At 38.6% G+C, this 21,888-nt stretch overlaps 1 protein-coding gene and 1 pseudogene across 1 annotated transcript in view; both read left to right on the forward strand.

The window, feature by feature from the left end:
• The window catches only part of ASB7 (ankyrin repeat and SOCS box containing 7), a 50,624-nt gene that overhangs the window by 19,479 nt on the left and 9,257 nt on the right, over positions 1-21,888 (forward strand). The window contains exon 5 of the mRNA XM_059915408.1: positions 13,031-13,636. Within this exon, the coding sequence (XP_059771391.1) occupies positions 13,031-13,636 (606 nt within the window). The remainder of the gene's footprint in view (positions 1-13,030; positions 13,637-21,888) is intronic.
• On the forward strand, positions 1,218-2,919 carry LOC132359172 (elongation factor 1-alpha 1-like; annotated as a pseudogene).

Here is a 21,888-nt window from a genome sequence, read left to right on the forward strand (position 1 = left end):
TATGCAAACTGACCTGGAGGGCGGTCAGCTGAAGCTCTAGAAGTTAATTCCATAAAACACATCCTGGAGGGCGGTCAGCTAAAGCTCTAGAAGTTAATTCCATAAAACACATCCCTGGAGGAACCTGAGATAAGTGTCTCAGGTCTTCTCTTGGTACAGTAGGTAAAATCCTCTTGATGAAACACAAGAAAATAAATGAGAGAGATAAGTGATTAGAAAAAGCCATAGCAGAATGGTGAGAAATTATTTTTAGCTTTTCAAAAATGAAAGATTTTACAAATGGTAATCCCAAATGTGATGAAACAGGGACATTGATGGTAGAAGTTTATTAAAGCACTTGTGGAAAGAAGTTTAGTAGTATATTAGATCCTGAGAAATGGGAGATTTTTTTGCCAATAAATCTACTTCTATTAATTTATCCCAAGGAAGCAGTCTTAAGTACAGGAGTTATTTTCTGTATGAAAATTTTACCCTTTATTATATATAATTTTAAAAATGGAGGCATTTTCAGTGCCCAAATATAGAGGAAAAATTAAGTAATTAGACTGATTACAATTATGAGTAATTTTTTAGAATGTATAGAAGCAAAGCTGAAAGAAGTCTATCATAAGTGTTGACAGTAGTTATTAGAGAATGCTGGTTTTTGCTTTGCTGCTTTTCTAAATTTTTAGTTTTTCATTAACAAAAAAGTAATATTTCTTGGGGAAATTCTGTTTGGGAACATTATACCATCTGACTTTCCGGCTCTTTGTTCTGTGTTGAATTACTAGTCAAGTTTTAGGTTTTTGTCTAGATTTTTTTTCTTTCCTCCATCGTTGCTTTTTTTTCCTATAATAACATGGCACAATGCATAACTGGTTTTTAGAACTCCAAGCAGTGCCTATGCCTGTGTAACTTAGCTAATTGCATTTGGTGCTTTCTAAAAGTTTTAAGAAGAGTAATCACGTAAATAGTAAATTAGGGTACAATGCTTATACATATATTTTGTAAAATTCTGACTTTCCTGCTTTTAGGATTTTGTAATGTCCAAAAGTATTTGAGCTTTTAGACACAAATGGGAAGCATATAATAACCTCTGTACAAATCCTGGTAATGTTTTTGAACAGTTTAGTGTATATATTCCAATCCTTAGAGTAACCAGTAAAAAAAAAAAAAGATAATGCAAAGAAGTATAGTTAGCTTTTTCGCAATGGGTTTGTCGCCAGGACACAGGTGTCGTGAAAACCACCGCTAAACCTAAGCAAAAATGGGAAAGGAGAAGACCCACATCAACATCGTTGTCATCGGACACGTAGATTCTGGGAAGTCCACCACTACCGGTCATCTGATCTACAAATGTGGTGGGATCGACAAGAGAACCACTGAAAAGTTCGAGAAGGAGGCTGCCGAGATGGGGAAGGGCTCCTTCAAGTATGCCTGGGTCTTGGACAAACTGAAAGCTGAACGCGAGTGTGGTATCACCATTGATATCTCCCTATGGAAATTCGAGACCAGCAAGTACTATGTGACCATCATTGATGCCCCAGGACACAGAGACTTCATCAAAAACATGATTACAGGCACATCCCAGGCTGACTGTGCTGTCCTGATTGTTGCTGCTGGTGTTGGTGAATTTGAAGCAGGTTATTTCCAAGAATGGGCAGACCCGTGAGCATGCCCTTCTGGCCTACACACCGGGTGTGAAACAGCTAATTGTTGGAGTTAACAAAATGGATTCCACCGAGCCACCCTACAGCCAGAAGAGATACGAGGAAATTGTAAAGGAAGTCAGCACCTACATTAAGAAAATTGGCTACAACCCCGACACAGTAGCATTTGTGCCAGTTTCTGGCTGGAATGGTGACAACATGCTGGAGCCAAGTGCTAACATGCCGTGGTTCAAGGGATGGAAAGTCACCCGTAAAGATGGCAGTGCCAGTGGAACCACACTGCTTGAAGCTCTGGATTGCATCCTGCCACCAACTCGCCCAACTGACAAGCCCTTGCGCTTGCCCCTCCAGGACGTCTACAAAATTGGTGGTATTGGCACTGTCCCTGTGGGTTGAGTGGAGACTGGTGTTCTCAAACCTGGCATGGTGGTCACCTTTGCTCCAGTCAACGTGACAACTGAAGTGAAGTCTGTTGAAATGCACCATGAAGCTTTGAGTGAAGTCCTTCCTGGGGACAATGTGGGCTTCAATGTCAAGAATGTGTCTGTCAAAGATGTTCGTCGTGGCAGTGTGGCTGGTGATGGCAAAAATGACCCACCGATGGAAGCGGCTGGCTTCACAGCTCAGGTGATTATCTTGAACCATCCAGGCCAAATCAGTGCCGGCTATGCACCTGTGCTGGATTGTCACACAGCTCACATTGCCTGCAAGTTTGCTGAGCTGAAGGAGAAGATTGATCGTCGTTCTGGGAAAAAGCTGGAAGATGGCCCCAAATTCTTGAAATCTGGTGATGCTGCCATCGTTGATATGGTTCCTGGCAAACCCATGTGTATTGAGAGCTTCTCTGACTATCCTCCTCTGGGCCGCTTTGCTGTTCGTGACATGAGACAGACGGTTGCTGTGGGTGTCATCAAAGCAGTGGACAAGAAGGCAGCTGGAGCTGGCAAGGTCACCAGGTCTGCCCAGAAAGCTCAGAAGGCTAAATGAATATTATCCCCAATACCTGCCACCCCAGTCTTAATCAGTGGTGGAAGAACGGTCTCAGAACTGTTTGTCTCAATTGGCCATTTAAGTTTAATAGCAAAAGACTGGTTAATGATAACAATGCATCGTAAAACCTTCAGAAGGAAAGGAGAATGTGTTGTGGACCATTTGTTTTGTGTGTGGCAGTTTTAAGTTATTAGTTTTTAAAATCAGTACTTTTTAATGGAAACAACTTGACCAAAAATCTGTCACAGAATTTGAGACCCATTAAAAAAGTTTAATGAGAAAAAATTAAAAAAAAAAAAAGTATAGCTAAACTGTCAATGGAGACATTAAAATGGAATGTTAAAAAATGTTCTGATAGCACAAAGAAAAGAAAAGGTAGTAAAGGGAAGAAGAGGGACAATAGAGGAGACAGATGGAAAACAAATAATAAAATGGTAAATCTAAACTATATCAATAATTATATTAAACATTAATGGACTAAACACTCCAATTAAAAGTTAGAAATTATCAGAAAGGTAAGTAGACAAAACTCAATTAATTACATGCTGACTACAAAGATAATACTTTAAATATAAAGGTACAGGTAGGTTGAAAGTAGATGAATGGATGGGATATATCATGGAAATATGTCATGCAAATGGCAAGCATGTGAAGGCCCGAGTGGCTACATTAATATATAAAATAGATTGCAAGACATAGACTATTATCAGAACTAACGAGAGACATTTCACAGTGACAAATGGGGCACTTCATTAGGAGGAATAACAGTCATAAAATGTGCATACACCTAGAAAGAGAACTTCAAAATACATGAGGCAAAAAATTTGAAGGGAACTTCAAAATATGTGTTAAAGGGAGAAATGGACAGTTTCACAATCTTGAATGTTGGAGATTTTAACATCTCTCAGCAATTGATAGAACATCTAGATTTAAAAAATCAATAACTATATAGGGCTTCCCTGGTGGCGCAGTGGTTGAGAATCTGCCTGCCAATGCAGGGGACATGGGTTCGAGCCCTGGTCTGGGAAGATCCCACATGCCACGGAGCAACTGGGCCCGTGAGCCACAACTACTGAGCCTGCGCGTCTGTAGCCTGTGCTCCGCAACAAGAGAAGCCGCGATAGTGAGAGGCCTGCGCACCGCGATGAAGAGTGGCCCCCGCTTGCCACAACTAGAGAAAGCCCTCGCACAGAAACAAAGACCCAACACAGCCAAAAATAAATATAAAAATAAGTTTAAAAAAAAAAAAAGAAAAAAGAAAATCAATAACTATAGAAAAATCTAAAAAACATCAAACACATTGACCTAATATTTTTGAAAATTGCATCCAATACCTTCAGTATATACATTCTTTTGTGTGCATGATGTGGACACTAGGGTAAACCATATGCTGGCAGTAAAATATGTGTCAGTAAATTTTAAAAGGCTGAAATCTTAAGGGTATATTCCCTAACTGTAATGGAATTCTGTTAGAAATCAACAACAATAACATGTCTAGGACAAACTCAGATATTTAGAAATCAAACAAATTTTGAACTGAATGATAGTGAAAATACAATATATCAGAATTTGTGGGATGTACTAGAGCAGTGCTTAGAGAGGAATTTATAGCTATAAATGTTTGAATAGGAAAGAAGAACCATCTTAAATCAATTACTGAAGTTTTTACCTTAAGAAACTTGGAAAAAAAAAAATTGAGCCCGAAGTGGCTGTTGCCATTTACCCTCTCTGCTCCCCAACGGTCTCTGTGTCACATTATCACGGGAGCCAGAATCCTCCTCGATGATGGAAGGGACTGACCTGATTTTGGAGCCCATGGAAATTCCCCATGCCTGGAGCGTTGTTGAAAATAACTGTGGTCTTGATCTAGGTGGCAAACAAACTGGAAAGGCCAACAGCATAGCTGCTTGACTGAGGCTGTAATACCAGTTGGGGCAAGCAACAGAGCAGCCTCACATTTAACAGGAGACCTGGCAAATGAGAAAGCCATGTGGGCTTTGATAAGCTGCTACATATTTCTGGGAATTTGGAAGGCTGATACATACTTAAGAAAGGCCAGAGAGGACCCCAGTTATCTACTCACCCCTGGCTGAACATGAGGCCAGAAAATGGAAGCTGTAAATTGTAAATTGTTTGTTTTTTGAATGTGTGTCTCAGCCTATACACAGATCTCCTTGGCAAAGGGTGGAAGCCTTACTGGCTCAAATTGTTTAAGCACAACCTGTGACCAGTTACTGGTCAAACATAAGTTATTCCTAAGAGCAGCCCCTAGAAGCCAGACTTTAGTAATAACAACTGAGCAGAGACATAAGTGGCTGTATACTACAAGGGAGACAGACTATGTAGAATTAGTCTAGGCAATTCACTAAAACAAATAGCAACAGCAGCCCACCTGGAAGAGGTGAGGATCAACATCCAGGGGTGCTATGATATAGTCTAAAATCTTCAATTTTCAGTAAAATTATGAGACATGCTAAGAAACAGGAATGTATTGCTCATACACAAGAAATGAAACTAGCTAATAGAAAGTGTTTATGAAGGGGCCCAGATGTTACAGTTAGTTAACAAAACTTCAGAATAGCTATTATAAATGTGTTCAAAGAACTAAGGAAACCATGTTCAAAGAATTAAATGAAAACATGTGATAGTGACACATCAAATAGGAATGATCAATAAAGAGATAGAATACATATAATTTTATATATGTAAATGGGAATGTATGTATATACATATATATAAATAGAAATTCTAGAGTTGAAAGTACAGTAACTAAAATGAAGAAGTCATTAGAGTGGTTAACAGCAGATTTAAGCTGGCAAAAGAAGGAATCAGTGACCTTGAAAATTTATCAATAGACATTATCTAGTCTGAGGAACATATAGAAAAAAGAATTTTTAAAAATATCAACAACAATAAGATATGTAAGACATCTTATGGCCAAAATAACTTATGTTTGACCAGTAACTGGTCAGAGGTTGTGCTTAAGCAATTTGAGCCGGTAAGGCTTCTACCCTTTGCCAAGGAGATCTGTGTATAGGATGAGACACATTTAATAATCAGACAATTTACAAGTATGCCCCAGCTTTCATTTTCTGGCCTCATGTTCAGCCAGGGATGAGTAGATAACTGGGGTCCTCTCTGGTCTTTCTTAAGCATGCATCTGCCTTCCAAATTCCCAGAAATATGTAGCAGCTTATCAAAGCCCATATGGCTTCCTCATTTGCCAGGGCTCCTGTTAAATGTGAGGCTGCTGTGTTGCTTGCTGCAAGCAGTATCACAGCCTCACTCAGGGCCCCATAGACCTGTGGAACATTATCAAGCATACCAATATATGCATGAGGCATAATGGGAGCCAGAAAAGAGAGGGGAAAGAGAGAAAGGGAAAGAAAAAAATACTTGAAGAAGAAATGACTGAAAACTTCCTATATTTGATGGAAAATGCTAAACTATACATCTGAGACACTCAGTGTCTCCAAGTAGGATATTCATCTAAGAGATGTAATAGTCAAACTGGGGAATGTTAGAAACAAAGAGAAAATCTTGAAAGCACCTAGAGAAGTGATGCATTATGTACAACGGATCCTCAATGATAAGACTAACAGCTGATTTCTCATAAGAAACAACAGTGGCCAGAAAGCAGTGGGATGGCATCTTGTAATTACTGAAAACAAATAACAGTCAACCAGGAATTTTAAATCCAGCCAAATTGTCCTTCAGAAATGAAGGTGATAGGGCTTCCCTGGTGGCGCAGTGGTTAAGAATCCACCTGCCAACGAAGGGGACACAGGTTCGAGCCCTGGTCCAGGAAAATCCCACATGCCACGGAGCAACTAAGCCCATGAGCCACAACTACTGAACCTGCGCTCTAGAGGCCATGAGCCACAACTTCTGAGCCCGCACGCCTAGAGCCCGTGCTCCGTAACAAGAGAAGCCACCGCAATGAGAAGCCCACACACCACAACGAATAGTAGCCCCCACTTGCCGCAACTAGAGAAAGCCCGCGTGCAGCAACAAAGACCCAACTCAGCCAAAAATAAGTTAATTAATTTTTAAAAAAGTAAAAGCCAATAAGAATATTTTTTTAAAAAATTAAAAATGAAGGTGATATAAAGATGTTCCCAGATAAATGAAGGGAATTTGTTGCTCTCAGACCTGCCTTACGAGAAGTACTGAAAGAAGTCCTTCCAGCTGAAAGAAAAGGACCATGTGTAATCCAAGTTCACAGAGCAAATAAAGATCACTGGTAGAGGTAATTATGCATGTAAAAAACAGTATATTTTCTATTGCTGTGTAACAAATTACACAAACATATGACTTAATACAAGACATACTTATTACCTCACAGTTTTAAGGTGTTGGCCAGACCGTTCTCATCTGTAGGCTTAAATGGAGAAGAATTTGCTTCCAAGCTCATTCAGGTTGTTAGCAGATGAATTCCTTTGTATGTATAGGACTGAGGGCCTCAGCTTCTTACTGGCTGAAGGTTGCCAGTAGTTCCTAGAGATAACCGGCAGAGTCTTGGCCTGTGGGCTTTCCCACCAAGGCTCCTTAGTTCATCAAGGCAGCAGTGAAAGTTGCTACAATGAGTCTGCTAGCAAGATGGAGTCTTATGTATCATAACATAACCACAGTAGTGACATTCCATCACCTTTGCCAGATTCTGTTGGTTAGAAGGAAGTCACAGTTCCTGCTCGTACTTGAGGGGAGAAAATTACCCAAAGGCATGAGCATCAAGAGGCAGGAATTATGGGAGGGGCCCCCTTAGAATCGTGCTGCCAGAGACAATGGAAATATATTATCCCCTTTTCATCTCTTAAAAGATAACAACATAAAACAATAATTATAAAACTGTTGTTGGGCTTATATAAAGATGTAATATATATGACAATAATAGGACAAAGGAAGGGAGAGGAAAGGGGGCTATCTTGGAACAGTTTCTATATACTGCTACAGTTAAATTCAAAGTAAGAATAGGAATGAAATAACAAAGAGAAGAAAAGAAATCAGTGAAAGTGAAAATGGACAAATGATGGAGAAAATTTATGAAACCAAGAAAAAGCTGGTTCTTTGAAAAGATCAGTAAAATTGATAAATATCTAGCTAGACTGATGAAGAAAACAAAAGACACATACCAATATCAAGTATGGAAAAAACTGTTTTCACTACAGATCTTATAAACACTAAAAGGATAATAAGGAATATAGTGAACACCCTTCTGCCATTTAGAAGAAATGAACAGATTCCTCGAAAGACACAATTGGCCAAAACTGACCCAAGGGAAAAATAGAACAATCTAATAGTCCTACATTAAAGAAATTTAGTTCATAATTAAAACTTTACACTAAAAATCTTTAAGTAGGCCCAGCTGCCTTTTCTGTTGAATTATTTCAAATATTAAAGGAATAAACAATAACAGCACTACCCAAACTCTTTGAGGAAACACTTCCAAACTTATTGTATAAGGCATATAGTACCCTGAAACCAAATAAAGACATTGCAAGAAATGAAAACCACAGACCAGTTTCCCTTATGGCAAAAGTTAGAAATAACCTTAACAAAATACTATCAAATCTCATCCATCATTATATAAAAAAGAATATTACATCACGACCAAGTAGTGTTTATCCCAGGAATGCAAGCTTTGTTTAACATCTGAAAATATGATGAGTAATTTACCCTATTAATAGAATAAAAGTAAATACCAAATGATCCTTTCAATAGATGCAGAAAATGCATGTGACGATATAGTATACCCATTCATCATAAAGACTCTCAGCAAGCCAAAAGCAGAGGACAACCTCCAAACCCTAAGGAAAGGCACCTGTGAAAAACTACAACTTACATCATGGTAAATGGTGAACTGCTGAATTCTTTCCCTCTGAGATTAGGAACAAGGCAAGGGTATATGCTTTTACTACATTTCGTCAACACTTTATTGTTCAAATAAGAGTCTTGGGATTGGAAAGGAAGAAGTAAAGCTGTCTTTATTTGCAGAGAACATAATTGTGTGTTTAGAAAATCGTAAGAAATCTCAAAAACATTCTAGAACTAAAAAGTGAATTTAGCTAGATTACAGAATACACAGGTTGGTATACAAAAATCAATTTTATTTCTCTATACCAGCAATTAACATTTAGAAAATGAAATGTAAAAACAATTCATTATGATAGCAACAAAGTTTAGTAATAAATGTAATGAAAGATGTGCAGTACTTGTCTGCTGAAAAGTACAAAACGTTGCTGAGGGAAATTAAAGAAGACCTAAGTAAATAGAGAGGTATTCTGTGCTCATGGTTTGAAAGAATAAATATTATTTAGATAATTTGGGGCAGATTTACATTTTTAGAGTTGGTAGAGTTCCAATCAACATTATAACAGGCTTGTTTGAAGAAATTGGTAGGTTGATTCTAAAATTTATTGCCCAAAACAGTTTAAAGAAGGTTTGAGAATGTTACCTGCTATCAAAACTTACTATAAAGCTGCAGTAATCAAGACAATCTGGTACTGGTATATGGATACACTTTTAGATCAGTGGAACAGAATAGAGTTCAGAAATAGATCCACACTTGTATGGTAAATTGGTTTGTGGCAAAGGCACCAGGATAAATCATCGAGGAAAAGGTAGTCTTTTAAACAAGTTGTGCTGGATCAAATAGATATTTATATGGAAAATAATGAACCTTGATCTGATCTTACACTGTACACAGAAATCAGCTAGCATTGGACCATTGCCCTAAATATAAGAGTTAAAAGTATAAAACTTCTAGAAGAAAACAAAACCTATGTGACATTGTGTTGGGCAAAGATTTTTTAAACAGGACACAAAAAGCACAAACCATAGAAGAAAACAAATGACAGTAGATCTCATCAAAATTCAAAACTTTTGCTCTTCAAAAGACACAGTATAGAAAATGAAAAGGCAAGCTATCGACTAGGAGAAAATACAAAACATACCTGACAAAAGGGCTTGTATCCAGAATATATACACAATTGAGTTTTAAACTCAATAATGACAACAACTACACACTAAAAATGGGTAAATGATTTCAACAGACACTTCACAAAAGAAAGTATATGAATAAGCCCAGTATCAGAATAAGTCAGTATCAGTAGTCATCAGGGAAATGTATATTAAAATCCCAATAAGTTACCACTTTATACTCAATAGAATTGGTAAAATTAAAATTACTAATAATGCCAAGTATTAGTGAAGATGTAGAACATTAGGAACTCTCATACATTGCTGGTGGGAGTGTAATATTGTATAGTCACTTAGAAAAACAGTTTGGCCCTTTTTTAGGAGGTTAAATGTACATTTAACATATGACCCGGCAATTTTCTCCTAGGTATTTACCCAAGTGAACTGAAAACATATATCCACAAACAGACTTGTATATGAATGTTCACAGTAGCCTTATTCATTATAGCCTAGGAATAACCCATTTATCCATTTGCTACTGACTATATAAATAAACAACTGTATATCCATATTATGGAATACTGTTCAGCAATACAAAGGGATGAACTTTTGATGAACAACAACAACATGGATGAATTTCAAAAACATTATGATAAGTGAAATAAGTCAAATACAAAAACCTAATACTCTATGATTCCACTTATATCAAATTATAGAAAGGCAAAACATTAGTGGTTGCCTGGGGTCCAGAGTTTGGGTAAGAAATTGTCTATAAAGAGGCAGGAAGGAACTTTTTGAGATGATGGGAATATTTTGATTGTAGTGGTAGTCACATGACTGTGTACAATTCATCAGAGTTCATCAACCTGTATACTTAAAATGGTTCAGTTTTATTGCACCTCGGTAAAGCTGTTGGAAAGAAAGAAGCCATATTGGTAGGGAATGTTTGTCTGCTTTTATTTATATATACTTTCAAGCTTTTCAAATGGGTTTCTTGAGACTGCTACAATTTGTATTAAATAGGTTGCACCTGGGGGGAGAAAGCTTGCTAAAGCGGACAAAGTTATGAGGTTGATGGGGCTGCCATGTTAGTGTTCAGGGAAGGCTTTTCTGTTGAAGGAACATTTGAATAGACACAGATGAAGTGAATTTAGTTAAGTCAAAGAAGGTCTCTTCACATGTGCCCTGCACATTTCTTACAGAATTTATATCTAGGTGTTTTGTAGTTTCTGCTACTATTACAAATAAGACCTTTTTCTTATCTTATTGCATTGGCTAATAATCCTTAAATTAATTTTTGTTTTCATCTTTGTCTTATATTTCCCATTTGTTAATTTCTTGAGGAAAGAAATTAACAAATTATTAATTACAGTTGTTAACCTACAGTCTTCCTTCTGTGCTGTGTTTCCAGTGTGTGCTCAATTAATGCATTTTAGTGGTTTTTACTTAGACTAAGCAGATCATTGCTGTATTTGTTAATCTTTGTTTTTCCTAGCTCAGTAGAGCACCAAGTTGTAAGTAGAATCTAAAAAAGACCTGAGGTGGAAAACTAAAGATGCAAGTGCAATTTTATGTAACATAATTTTAATTTTACTGTCAAATAAAGCAAGTATAGGATGCACATGAGACTGTTTGCTGGCAACTTTAAAGGCACCCATGGTGGATGAAAGGTGGGAGAAGTGAAAAAGGGTATTCTTAAATTTCACTAACAGATTAAGAGAGAATATCTGGAAGCAGTTGATTGGTCAGGTATAGATTAGGAATGGCCATCTTGGCAAGATTTACGGTTTTATTTGAATAGAAGGGGTTCTTTTAGATTTCATGTCTGTCTTCACTTAGTCTACTTTAGGTAAGTAAGGTATCTGAAAACAGACTTGAGGGCTCAGCATCATCTGTCAAAATGGAAACATTAGTAGCTCATGTTCATGCCTTACCAGTAGATGGCAGCAATGTGCATTGTTTAAATATTCTTGCTCCTTTTTTTTTTTTAAATTAAGTAGTGAATAGGTACTGTATATTTTTCTTTTAGTGAAGACCAAGGCAGATATGATACCCTTATTTTCTTTAAACACATAAAAGTCATATTACTGTTGTGTAATGTCAGTTTATATGAAATAATCTTAGAAATTCAACTGATATAGCTTACCTAAAAAGTGTTAACTTTTTATAGCTTTTGTTGTAACTATTTCTTAATTGAAATTTGTATGCTCCACAGTATTATTACTATTTTAGATACAGTTTTCTGCCTCATAGGTTTTTCTGAGAGACCAAGCTGTCATAAAATGTTTTAGAACTAAGCAACATTTTACTAAACAAAACGTGAGTGTTTAATCACATGACTGTGGAGGCTTTTCGTTTGTTTGTTTGAAGAACACTTATGAATTTTTCTCTTTCATGAACAAGCTAAAAATTAATGGTGACTTTTATAAGGAGAAAGTATTTTAATCCTTGGTAGTTAGGTCCAGCCAGTTATCTTCACACAGAATTGCTGGCCTCCAGGAAGTGACCTACCTATAGCATATGAGGGTTCTTGCCCCTTTTCTGCCCTTGTCCAGGAAGGCTAGTGGGATGAGAGCTGTGTAGAACTGACCCTCAGCTTTAGGAAAGATTGGGGGCAGGTGACAAAAGTCTGTGACTTGAGGAGTCACACAGCAGATAAATCATTTTCGTTTCTTTTCTTCTCTTCTATTTCTTTTTTTTCTTCCAGAAATCTGTCGATTTAGGAGAGAGGTTTGGAACTGTTTTAGAAAATAATATTTATTCAGTGCTGAGGTTTCTCCCAATTTTTCACACAAAGTGTGCTGCTTAATTCTTACAAACTCCAAAGTTCTTGTAAAACGAAGAATTCAGAATAGAGTTTTATCTTATAAAAACATGATTTATCAAGATCACTTAACATATATCTTACATGTTTTGGAATTCTTACAGATCACAGAAAACCTTTTTTTTTTTTTAATTTTTACCTAATACACCCTAAAACAACACAGTCTGCCAGACCACAGTACATCCGTAATTTAGAGCAGCAGATGTTGCTACACATGCTTCTTTTTAAGACCAAGAAGCAGCAGAAGAGAAAATAAAACAAAAAGTTCAAAACAGAAGAGAAACATGAAACAGTACAGAGATGAGGGAGTTGGGAAGCCAAGGGCAATTGGTGAAATTAGCAAAGAGTGAAATTAGCAAAGAGAGGGGATGTGGTGATCTGCACTCTGTGTTTTTTGTATATAGCTTTTAAACGCTTTGTAAGTCATATACTCATCCTATTAATTGAGGTTTGATAACTTTCTACTAAAATTTTTTTTCCATTAAAACGGTATTTCAATTAAGCTAAGGCAAGAAGGACTTGATATTCATTATAGTGTTTAATCATTTCACATTTCATATGAGAATTGGCTAAGATGTGCTGTGCCATGGCAGAGTTTGTTGCTTTGTCTCAGAGTCTGCTAATGTTTTCATTTTGGTTTTAACTCTAGCTGATCCCACAGTTAAGGACTTAATTGGAGGCTTCACTGCACTTCATTACGCAGCCATGCATGGCCGGGCCCGGATTGCACGCCTGATGTTAGAATCTGAATACAGGAGCGACATTATTAATGCAAAAAGCAATGATGGCTGGACTCCCCTTCATGTGGCTGCTCACTATGGTAGGGACTCATTTGTCCGACTCCTACTGGAGTTCAAGGCTGAGGTCGACCCGCTCAGTGATAAAGGTACAACACCGCTTCAGCTCGCCATTATCCGAGAGAGGTCAAGCTGTGTGAAAATCCTCCTGGACCACAATGCCAACATCGACATTCAGAACGGTTTCCTGTTGCGATACGCTGTGATCAAAAGCAATCACTCTTACTGCCGAATGTTCCTTCAGAGAGGAGCAGACACAAACTTGGGTCGCTTAGAAGATGGACAGACTCCTTTACATTTGTCTGCCCTTAGGGATGATGTGCTTTGTGCACGGATGTTATATAATTATGGAGCGGACACAAACACAAGGAACTATGAAGGACAGACCCCACTGGCTGTTTCAATAAGCATTTCTGGAAGTAGTCGACCATGTTTGGATTTCTTACAAGAAGTCACAAGTATGTAATTTAATTATTACTATTATTACATTTTTTAACAAATTTTGCATCTTCTGAGGAGCTTAAGGTATTTTTACAACTTAAAATGACCAGACATTAATGATTCTTATTAGCCCTGCTCATTCCATTCATCTGAAATGAAAAGAAAGCTCTATATCACAGGATTTCATTAAAAATTCAGTTGTGTTACTAAAAGTAAATGGGGGTAGATAGGGTGTTAGAACACCCCCGATGTTAGATGTTAAGATCGATGCTAGAACAAGGCAGTTCCTACTGGTCATAAACATAGTCTTTCCAGGCTTTCCTGGAATTGAGATTGAGGAATTAGGAGAATTTTGGATCTTAGCATCCACAGCTATGGAAGTGTCCTAGAATTTGTGCTTTATTGCTAAGCTGTTGCTCATGTTTTATTGTTGCTTTTCTTCTTCTTTACAATGTGAACACACATGAAATGGAACAACTGTTATTTATCAGGCATCTTAGTAATGCAGGTTAAGGATGATAGAAATCAGAAAGTGTTGTAAAGAAAAATTTGCTCCCAGTGGAAAATTTGGTGCCACTGTCTCTGGCCCCACACAGGATTGTATAACTGACCTGTTTTTGTGTGGGCACTTTTTTTTAAAGCCAGGAAAAGTGTCTGACCCACTGTATGTAGTGGTGCACGTGTTCGTGTTGTTTTTCAGATAGAGGTATTAGTTTGTGTGGAGTAGCCACCCTCTTCTGTCCGACTTCCTTGTGACCAGTCAAGTATGTGTCTCAGAGCTTAACATCCCACATGAAGCCACAGTCTATAAACAAAACATTTGTCTGTCACACTGTTTAATGAATTCCCCTTCCTCACCTAAGTTTTATGTTTCATTCATTGTTATGGAAGAAGAAACACATTCTGGGTACCATGTACTGGAGGGTGAGGAGTTTACTTGACCTGCTTGTAAATAATCCACTGCCCTCCTGAGAGCTGAATTTGGGAGTAGAAAACTTATGAAGAAATGAAGTGTAATTTGGATTTTGTTTATTCATAAGAAGGGAAGGATGAAATTATTACCGCTAAGTATATTCAGACTCAAGCATAAACAGAAATCACACTCAGGGTCTAACTCATGCTGTCCAATAGAACTTTCTGTGATGATGGAAATGGTCTCTCTGCTGTCGACTGTGGTAGCCACTAGCTCCATGTGGCTGTTGAACACTTATTATGTGGCAAGTGCCACATAGGAACTGAATTTTTAATTTTATTTAATTGTATTAATTTAAATTTAAACATCCACAAGTGCCTAGTGGCTGTCGACTTGTACAGCACAGATACGCCTGCCTTGGGAGAGGTGTTCTGGGCTATCTGGTAGGTGGTCCCTTGCAGAAAGCTTTTGAGGCACACTGATGTACCCAGAGACAGGAGATGTTGTGTGTGCTGATTCCTCCCCAGCTGACCCTTCAGATCCAGGCCACATTTTAGGAAAAGACTACAGCAAAAATTCAAATGCTGATTCTCTCAGCAAATGTTCTAGCAGTTTTCATTTATAGACCGTTAGGGGTGTTGGTGTAGTGAAAGATAAGATTACTCTTGAACTTGAGGTTAGAATTCTGTCGTGGTATGTAGCCTATAAAGTATATCTTATTCTTAATAAATTCTGAATATCTCTTTGTTGTTGCTGCTATTGTTGTTGTTTTGACTTCCTTGTCTGTCTTCAGGAAGGCATGTTACACACATAAATGCCGCAGCCTGTTTGTTAAATACTTTGCTCAGTGGTTAATGGTGTAGACTAGGGCTAGACTATGTTAGACCAGCCCTGACTCTACCACATATTAGCTGTAACTTTGGGTGGGTTAGCTAACCGCTCTGTGCCTCAGTGTCCTCATCTTAAAATTGGGGTAATTGTATCTGTCTTACAGGCTTGTTGTGAGGATTGAATGAGTTAATATTTATAAAGCACTTAAAACAGTACCTGGCACATTTTAAGTGCTATATGTGGTTTTTTTTTAAATAAAATATTTAATTAAGTGAGGGTAGATGAACAGCAAGAGCTGGCTTGCTACCTACAGAGTGAATCCCTTAGATTCTTATTCTACCCTAGCCTCTATTTTCAACTCTATAAACTGTTGTGTAGTCTGCATCTGGAGACAGGCAGCCAGGGGGATGGGGGGAGCTGCCCCTTCGTCCCCCGGCCCTTGGAGCTGCTCAGTTCCACCATGGAGTGCTGCTGGAGAGCAAGAATGTTGAGTTAAAAAGAGATTCACACGTACCTTTAAAATTAGGGCAGATAGAAAAATCGACGGGACTGCCTCTTTGTGTTTAAGTTCTCCACTGCACCTAGAGCAGAGCCATACACCTAGTAGGTCCTCAGTAAGTGTGGGTTGGCTGATTGGCTGCATCTGTAAGGATGGTGGCTGAGCAAACTTGGGATGCTTTTCAGAAGTGAAGGACCATCTGTCCTTGGAAGGCTGCAGTTATCCTCTGTCTTCAGGTGATGCAACATAATTCATTACTTCTTGACTTTGCCATCAGTGGTGTTTCCTGCCAAAAGCAAATTAAGTGTTTCTGCTTCACCTATGCATTATTTATTAGACTTTCTTTTCCTAGTGAATAATTATGTGCTAGAAGGACCAACTGTAGCTGATGCCCTCAGGAGCTCTGTACTGGCTCTCTTGGAAACCAGAGTGAGGCCTTCCCTGGTGGCGCAGTGGTTAAGGATCCACTTGCCAATGCAGGGGACATGGGTTCGAGCCCTGGTCTGGGAAGATCCCACATGCTGCGGAGCAGCTAAGCCTGTGCGCCGCAACTACTGAGCCTGCGCTCTAGAGCCCGCAAGCCACAACTACTGAGCCCATTGCCACAACTACTGAAGCCCACGCGCCTAGAGCGCGTGCTCCGTAACAGGAGAAACCACCGCAATGAGAAGCCCGTACACTGCAACAAAGAGTAGCCTGCCACTCGCCACAACTAGAGAAAGCCTGCGTGCAGCAATGAAGACCCAATGCAGCCAAAAATAGATTAATTAATTAATTAATTTTAAAAAAAGAAAAGAAAACCAGAGTGAAAGATGGTTGGGTGGTTCCGGGAGCCATCAAGTCAAATCCCTGAGCTCCTTTCAGTCTTTACTGCTGCTGAGAGCTACCGCTCTCTAGGCCCCGAGTCCTTGGCCTCAAATCTGATAACTCAGACTCCTGAGGTGTAAGGACAGCAGAAATGCCACTTGGTGGTCTTTATTCAGGGCCATTTTAGTAGAGAGCGAGTTATTTAAATTGGAAGAGCTCAAGACAATCATAATCCTAGAATCTAAAAGCTACTGTGGCTTTTTAGAAAAATTGCCATAAAAACTCTGATACACACTCCATAAAAACAGAGCAGGTCTAGTGGCTTAGTTATAAGGTAGTATCTGTGGGTGCCTTGTTGGTCACAGTAGAGGGAGAAGCCACAAAGAGGTGTTGTTATTCTACAGACAGACTTCCAGAAACCTCTGCCTTCTAGAATGGCTGGAAGTCAATGTGGTCGCCTCCAGAAAGCCAGTCAACTGAAGGAGTAGCTTTTTTGTGCCCTGGAACAGTAAATACAGCTAAGAAGAGCCAAAGATCATACCTGGAGAATGAGTATCACCTTGCTGAGGGAAAGATGTTTCCTGCTTAGAGAAGCCAGTTTTTGGTCTTTTAGTTCTCTTACTAGAAAAAAAAAAGAGTGGAGCAAATAAACTAAAGGGACAACAACAGAGAGAGCAATGAAGATGTGACTAATGACAGGTAGAAATGGTGGTGATGACAGACAGCAGCAGACGTTCTGATGGAGGTCCGTTGATGGAGGTCTGTTGGAGACACTCATTCTGAGGGTCATGCAAATGCATGCAGTTAATTAAAGTAGAATAATTTGTACGTAGCGTTTGCACAGACACCATTTGGAGCTAAGAGGATCATGGAAGCTCTGGCATATAGGAATGGGCAAAAATTCTCTAGCTGAAGATAAAGAGCAGAGATTGTAGGAATGTTTGCCCAATTCAAAAGAAAAAATTAACATTTATGCACAAGAAAGGGCGAGCACAAGAAACTGTTGTTAAAAGAGGTGCAACGTTAAAACTTCAAGAAAGACTATTTCATAAGTAAAGCTTACCCTGAGGAAATGGTTAAATAATAATAGAACTCTCCTTGAGCAAGGGGATTGTAATCTAGTGTTCTTTTCCCCTTATCATCTCCCTGCCCTACAGTGTAAACTTTCCGAGTCAAGGAGTTACTCAGAATATGAAAGTTTTTTAAGAAAGAGAGAGAGATTTCATGAGAAAGCAGTTTTGCCCTCTCCCCTGTTTCATGCCCTGCCCCCCACCCCCAAATACCCGCACCTTGGTGAGCTAGGAGGACTGCTGTGGCTGAAGTCAGAGAAACGTTTATTCTCCAGGTGGGGTAAGACTCTGGTGAAGTCTCTTCCCTTGGAGAACAGACTTTGTTGTGAAGTTTCTGAGTGTATGCCAGATAATTACTCTCACCCTCCCCCTGGCAGAGCCATGAGGGGGTCTTTATTGGCTCTTCATGTGAGAACCTGATGGGGTTCCTGAAAAGAAAGCTCAGAACATGCGGGGGTTTCCTAAGACTGTGGCTCTCACTCTCAGGCTGGTCCATGCACAGCTACTGGCAGTTTGTCAAAATGACCATTTAAGTGTTCCTACCAGTTTGTGGCTCCAGTAGCTACTGCTGCAGGTGCACAGATTTCAGCTGTGACTCTAGATCTGATTCTCTCTCCAGATTTTATGGTGGAGGTTTGCCCTGCGACATCAGTTTACCGATGGGTCCTAGATAAGTCATTAATTTCAGTTTGTTCAGCTTTTTCTTCTTGTAAGGACTGGAGTGAGGACTTCAAGTTCTTTATATGTTGGAGCTGAAACCTGAAGTCTGTTCACTGTTTTTATCACTTTTACTTACAGTGTGAAAATCATCCTATCCATGGTCCCTTGGGCTGAGTAGAGTTTTGCCCACTTGTATTCAGAGGCACGTGTCTCCCTTATAGCGTCCTGAAGGTTTCTCAGCTGTGCCTGTGTCATGGGTGCTGTTGAATCAACTGAGTCTGGTGGTGGAGAGAGCAGCTAATGGGCTCTTGACCCAGTGTCTGACTTACCTAATAAACTTAGGCAAGCTGCTTAGCCTCCACCTGCCTCATGGATCTGTTTCCTCCTCTGAAAAATGGGGGAATTACACCATAGTCCGTGGGGTCCCTCCTTTTAAAAATTCTTGCCAATAAACACTCTTAAAGGGGATGATATCCTACTGCTTGTGGTTTTATTTTATTTTGTTTCTGGATTCATGTAGAACAGTGTGGACTCTTGGGGGTCCTCAAGACAGTTTTAGGTGCCCATGAGGCCAAAACTAATTTCATAACAATACTAAGATATTATCTGCCTTTTCTTTTTTTTTTTTATTGGAGTAAAATTGCTTTACAACATTGTGTTAGTTTCTGCTGTACAATGAAGTGAATCAGCTATATGTATACCTATATCCCCTCCCTCTTGGACCTCCCTCCCCCCTTCCCCATCCCCCCGCCCCATCTAGGTCATCACAGAGCACGGAGCTGAGCTCCCTGTGCCATACAGCAGGTTCCCATGAGCTATCTGTTTTACGTATGGTAGTGTATTTATGTCAAACCTAGTCTCCCAATTCATCCCACCCGCCCCTTCCCCCGCCGTGCCCACATGTCCATTCTCTACGTCTACATCTCTGCACTGACTTTTGCACTGATGGTGTAAGAGCGGTGGTGGGTAAAATGGCAGGTACCTCAGCATTAATCAAGGCAGTAGTCCCAGAGGGTACTAGTAGTTGTGTTCTTCACCACAAGGCAATCTCAGTAAAGAGTGTTCCAGTTACATTTAGGAATCTCTTTGATTTAATTTTATTAAATCTTATCCCTTTCAGTATGTACCTTTTAAATATTCTGTGGGATGGAAATTGAAAGTATTCTTACTATGTAATGAAGTGCTGTGACTGAATTGAGGAAAAGTACATCTGTGATTTGTTTGAGCTGAACCAGCAGCATTTTTGGTGGAATACCATTTTTACCTGAAGGATGGACGGACAGCCAAACTATAGCTGTTTAGGCTTTGGTATTTGGTAGACATTTTCTTGAAAATGATAAAGTGCATTTGTCACCTTAAGGAAAACAACTGACAGTATTTATGGTGTCATAAAATCTGAGCTTTCAAGTGAAAATTAGAATTTTGAAAAGCTTGTATTTTTGTATTTGCCACTGGGACATTGACAGTTTCCCAATATGTAAAGACTTTTTTGAGATTAGTAGAGATAATAACAAAAGTAATTTTTTGATATCATGTAATAAATTGGGTCAACATTTGGAAGATCTGCATAATAACCCAGGTAGCCAGTATTTTCCAAACAACTAATGCATGATGTTACAAAATCATGCATGGGTAAAAGATCCGTTCAGAGGGCAAAACAGACCAATGGATTTTAATGTGAAAGAGTATAAAAAAGTTCATTGTTGTGGTTTCAGATTCCATATTGCATCTAATCTAACCTTTAAAAAAACACCTCTTGTTGAGTTTTGGTGAAGTATCAAAGAAGATCCATGATTATCTAAAAAGGCCATTAAAATATTCCTTCCTTTTCCAACTACCTATATGAGTCTGGATTTTCTTCATCTACTTCAATCAAGACAGCATATTACAACAGATGGTACGCAGAAGCAGATCTCTAAATCCAGTAGTCTTCTCTGAAGCCAGACCTAAGAGATATTTGCAGAGATGTAAAACAGTGCCACTCTTCTCATGAAATCTTTCTTGTTCTGAAAAGCAGCTTTTTTTCCCATAAAAACTTATTTCAACTGATAATAAATTTATTACTATTATTTTAAGTGAATCAATAAGTATTTTTAAAATTTCTAAAGTTTATTTTCTAGATATGATGAATATAGATGGATATAACACACTAAACAAAAATTCTTTGAGGTCCTATAATTTTAAGAGTGCAAGTCAGTTTAGAAGACTAGTACCCTGGATTCTAGATACCAGTTTCAGATATTCACCATGCACAGCAGCATATCAGAGGTGCCAAGGAGTCCTTGAGTAAGTTAACCACTTAACTGTTCACTAAACACCTTTTTTTTTTTTTTTTTTTTTACATAGCATGGCAGGCTCTCATATAAATTACTCTTAAGGCAGAGAATATGCCAGTTGGGTTTGTGTTTAATATCCAGAGGAGTCTAAGGTAATGCAGTGACCTGTGTTTCTAGCAGATGCTGTTCAAATACTTGAAGTAGCTGCTCAGTATGCTTCAGTGGTATGTAAAAGGTAGTGCTGGTTTGTATCAATATTTCGATTTGTATGTTTTAAGGAATTAAAGGAGTTAATAAAAGGAATTAATTATTTAAATTAAATTTTAAATAATTTTAATGTATTTAATAATTTAATTTAAATAATTTTAAAATATTTTATTTAAGTAAAAACTTTTTAAATAAGTAAATTGACCAAAAGGAATTTGAAAAATAAAGGGCTCATACTTCTAAGAGTAAAAGGTTAGGTAAATGGAAATGAGTTGGATAAACTGTTTTGCAGAGACTTAATCCATCAAGTACTTAAGATTGTTGCTTTCTAGAACATAAGTTATGGGCATTTAAAAATACTATTTTATAAACACTACAGTAACCTGAAATCACGGGCATTTTAAAATACTATTTTATAAACACTATAGTAACCTGAAATATGTCTTTATTTAAATTTTAGTCATAGTCAAGTAGTATGTTTTAGCTGCAAAGTTTTAAACTTTAAAAAAAGTAAGAACAGGGCTTCCCTGGTGGCACAGTGGTTGAGAATCTGCCTGCCAATGCAGGGGACACGGGTTCGAGCCCTGGTCTGGGAGGATCCCACATGCCGCGGAGCAACTAGGCCCGTGAGCCACAATTACTGATATGGAGCCTGTGCTCCGCAACAAGAGAGGCCGCGATAGTGAGAGGCCCGCGCACTGCGATGAAGAGTGGCCCCCGCTTGCCACAACTAGAGAAAGCCCTCGCACAGAAACGAAGACCCAACACAGCCATAAATAAATAAATAAATAGATAGATAGATAGATAGATAGATAGAAAAAACTGCCAAATTTCTCTTCATAGAAAAAGAAAAAAAAAAGTAAGAATATAAATCATGACTTTAAGAAAGTGAAATTTAGGCTGTGACTTTCTCAGCTAAGTCCAGCACAGCAACAGGTAGGTATGTAAGCAGATGACCCCATACAACCCCTCGGCATCAGGTGCCCTTACTCCTGTGTTCCTTTCA

This window comes from Balaenoptera ricei, chromosome 2 (genome assembly GCF_028023285.1).
Source record: "Balaenoptera ricei isolate mBalRic1 chromosome 2, mBalRic1.hap2, whole genome shotgun sequence".
In the NCBI taxonomy this organism is placed as follows: domain Eukaryota; kingdom Metazoa; phylum Chordata; class Mammalia; order Artiodactyla; family Balaenopteridae; genus Balaenoptera; species Balaenoptera ricei.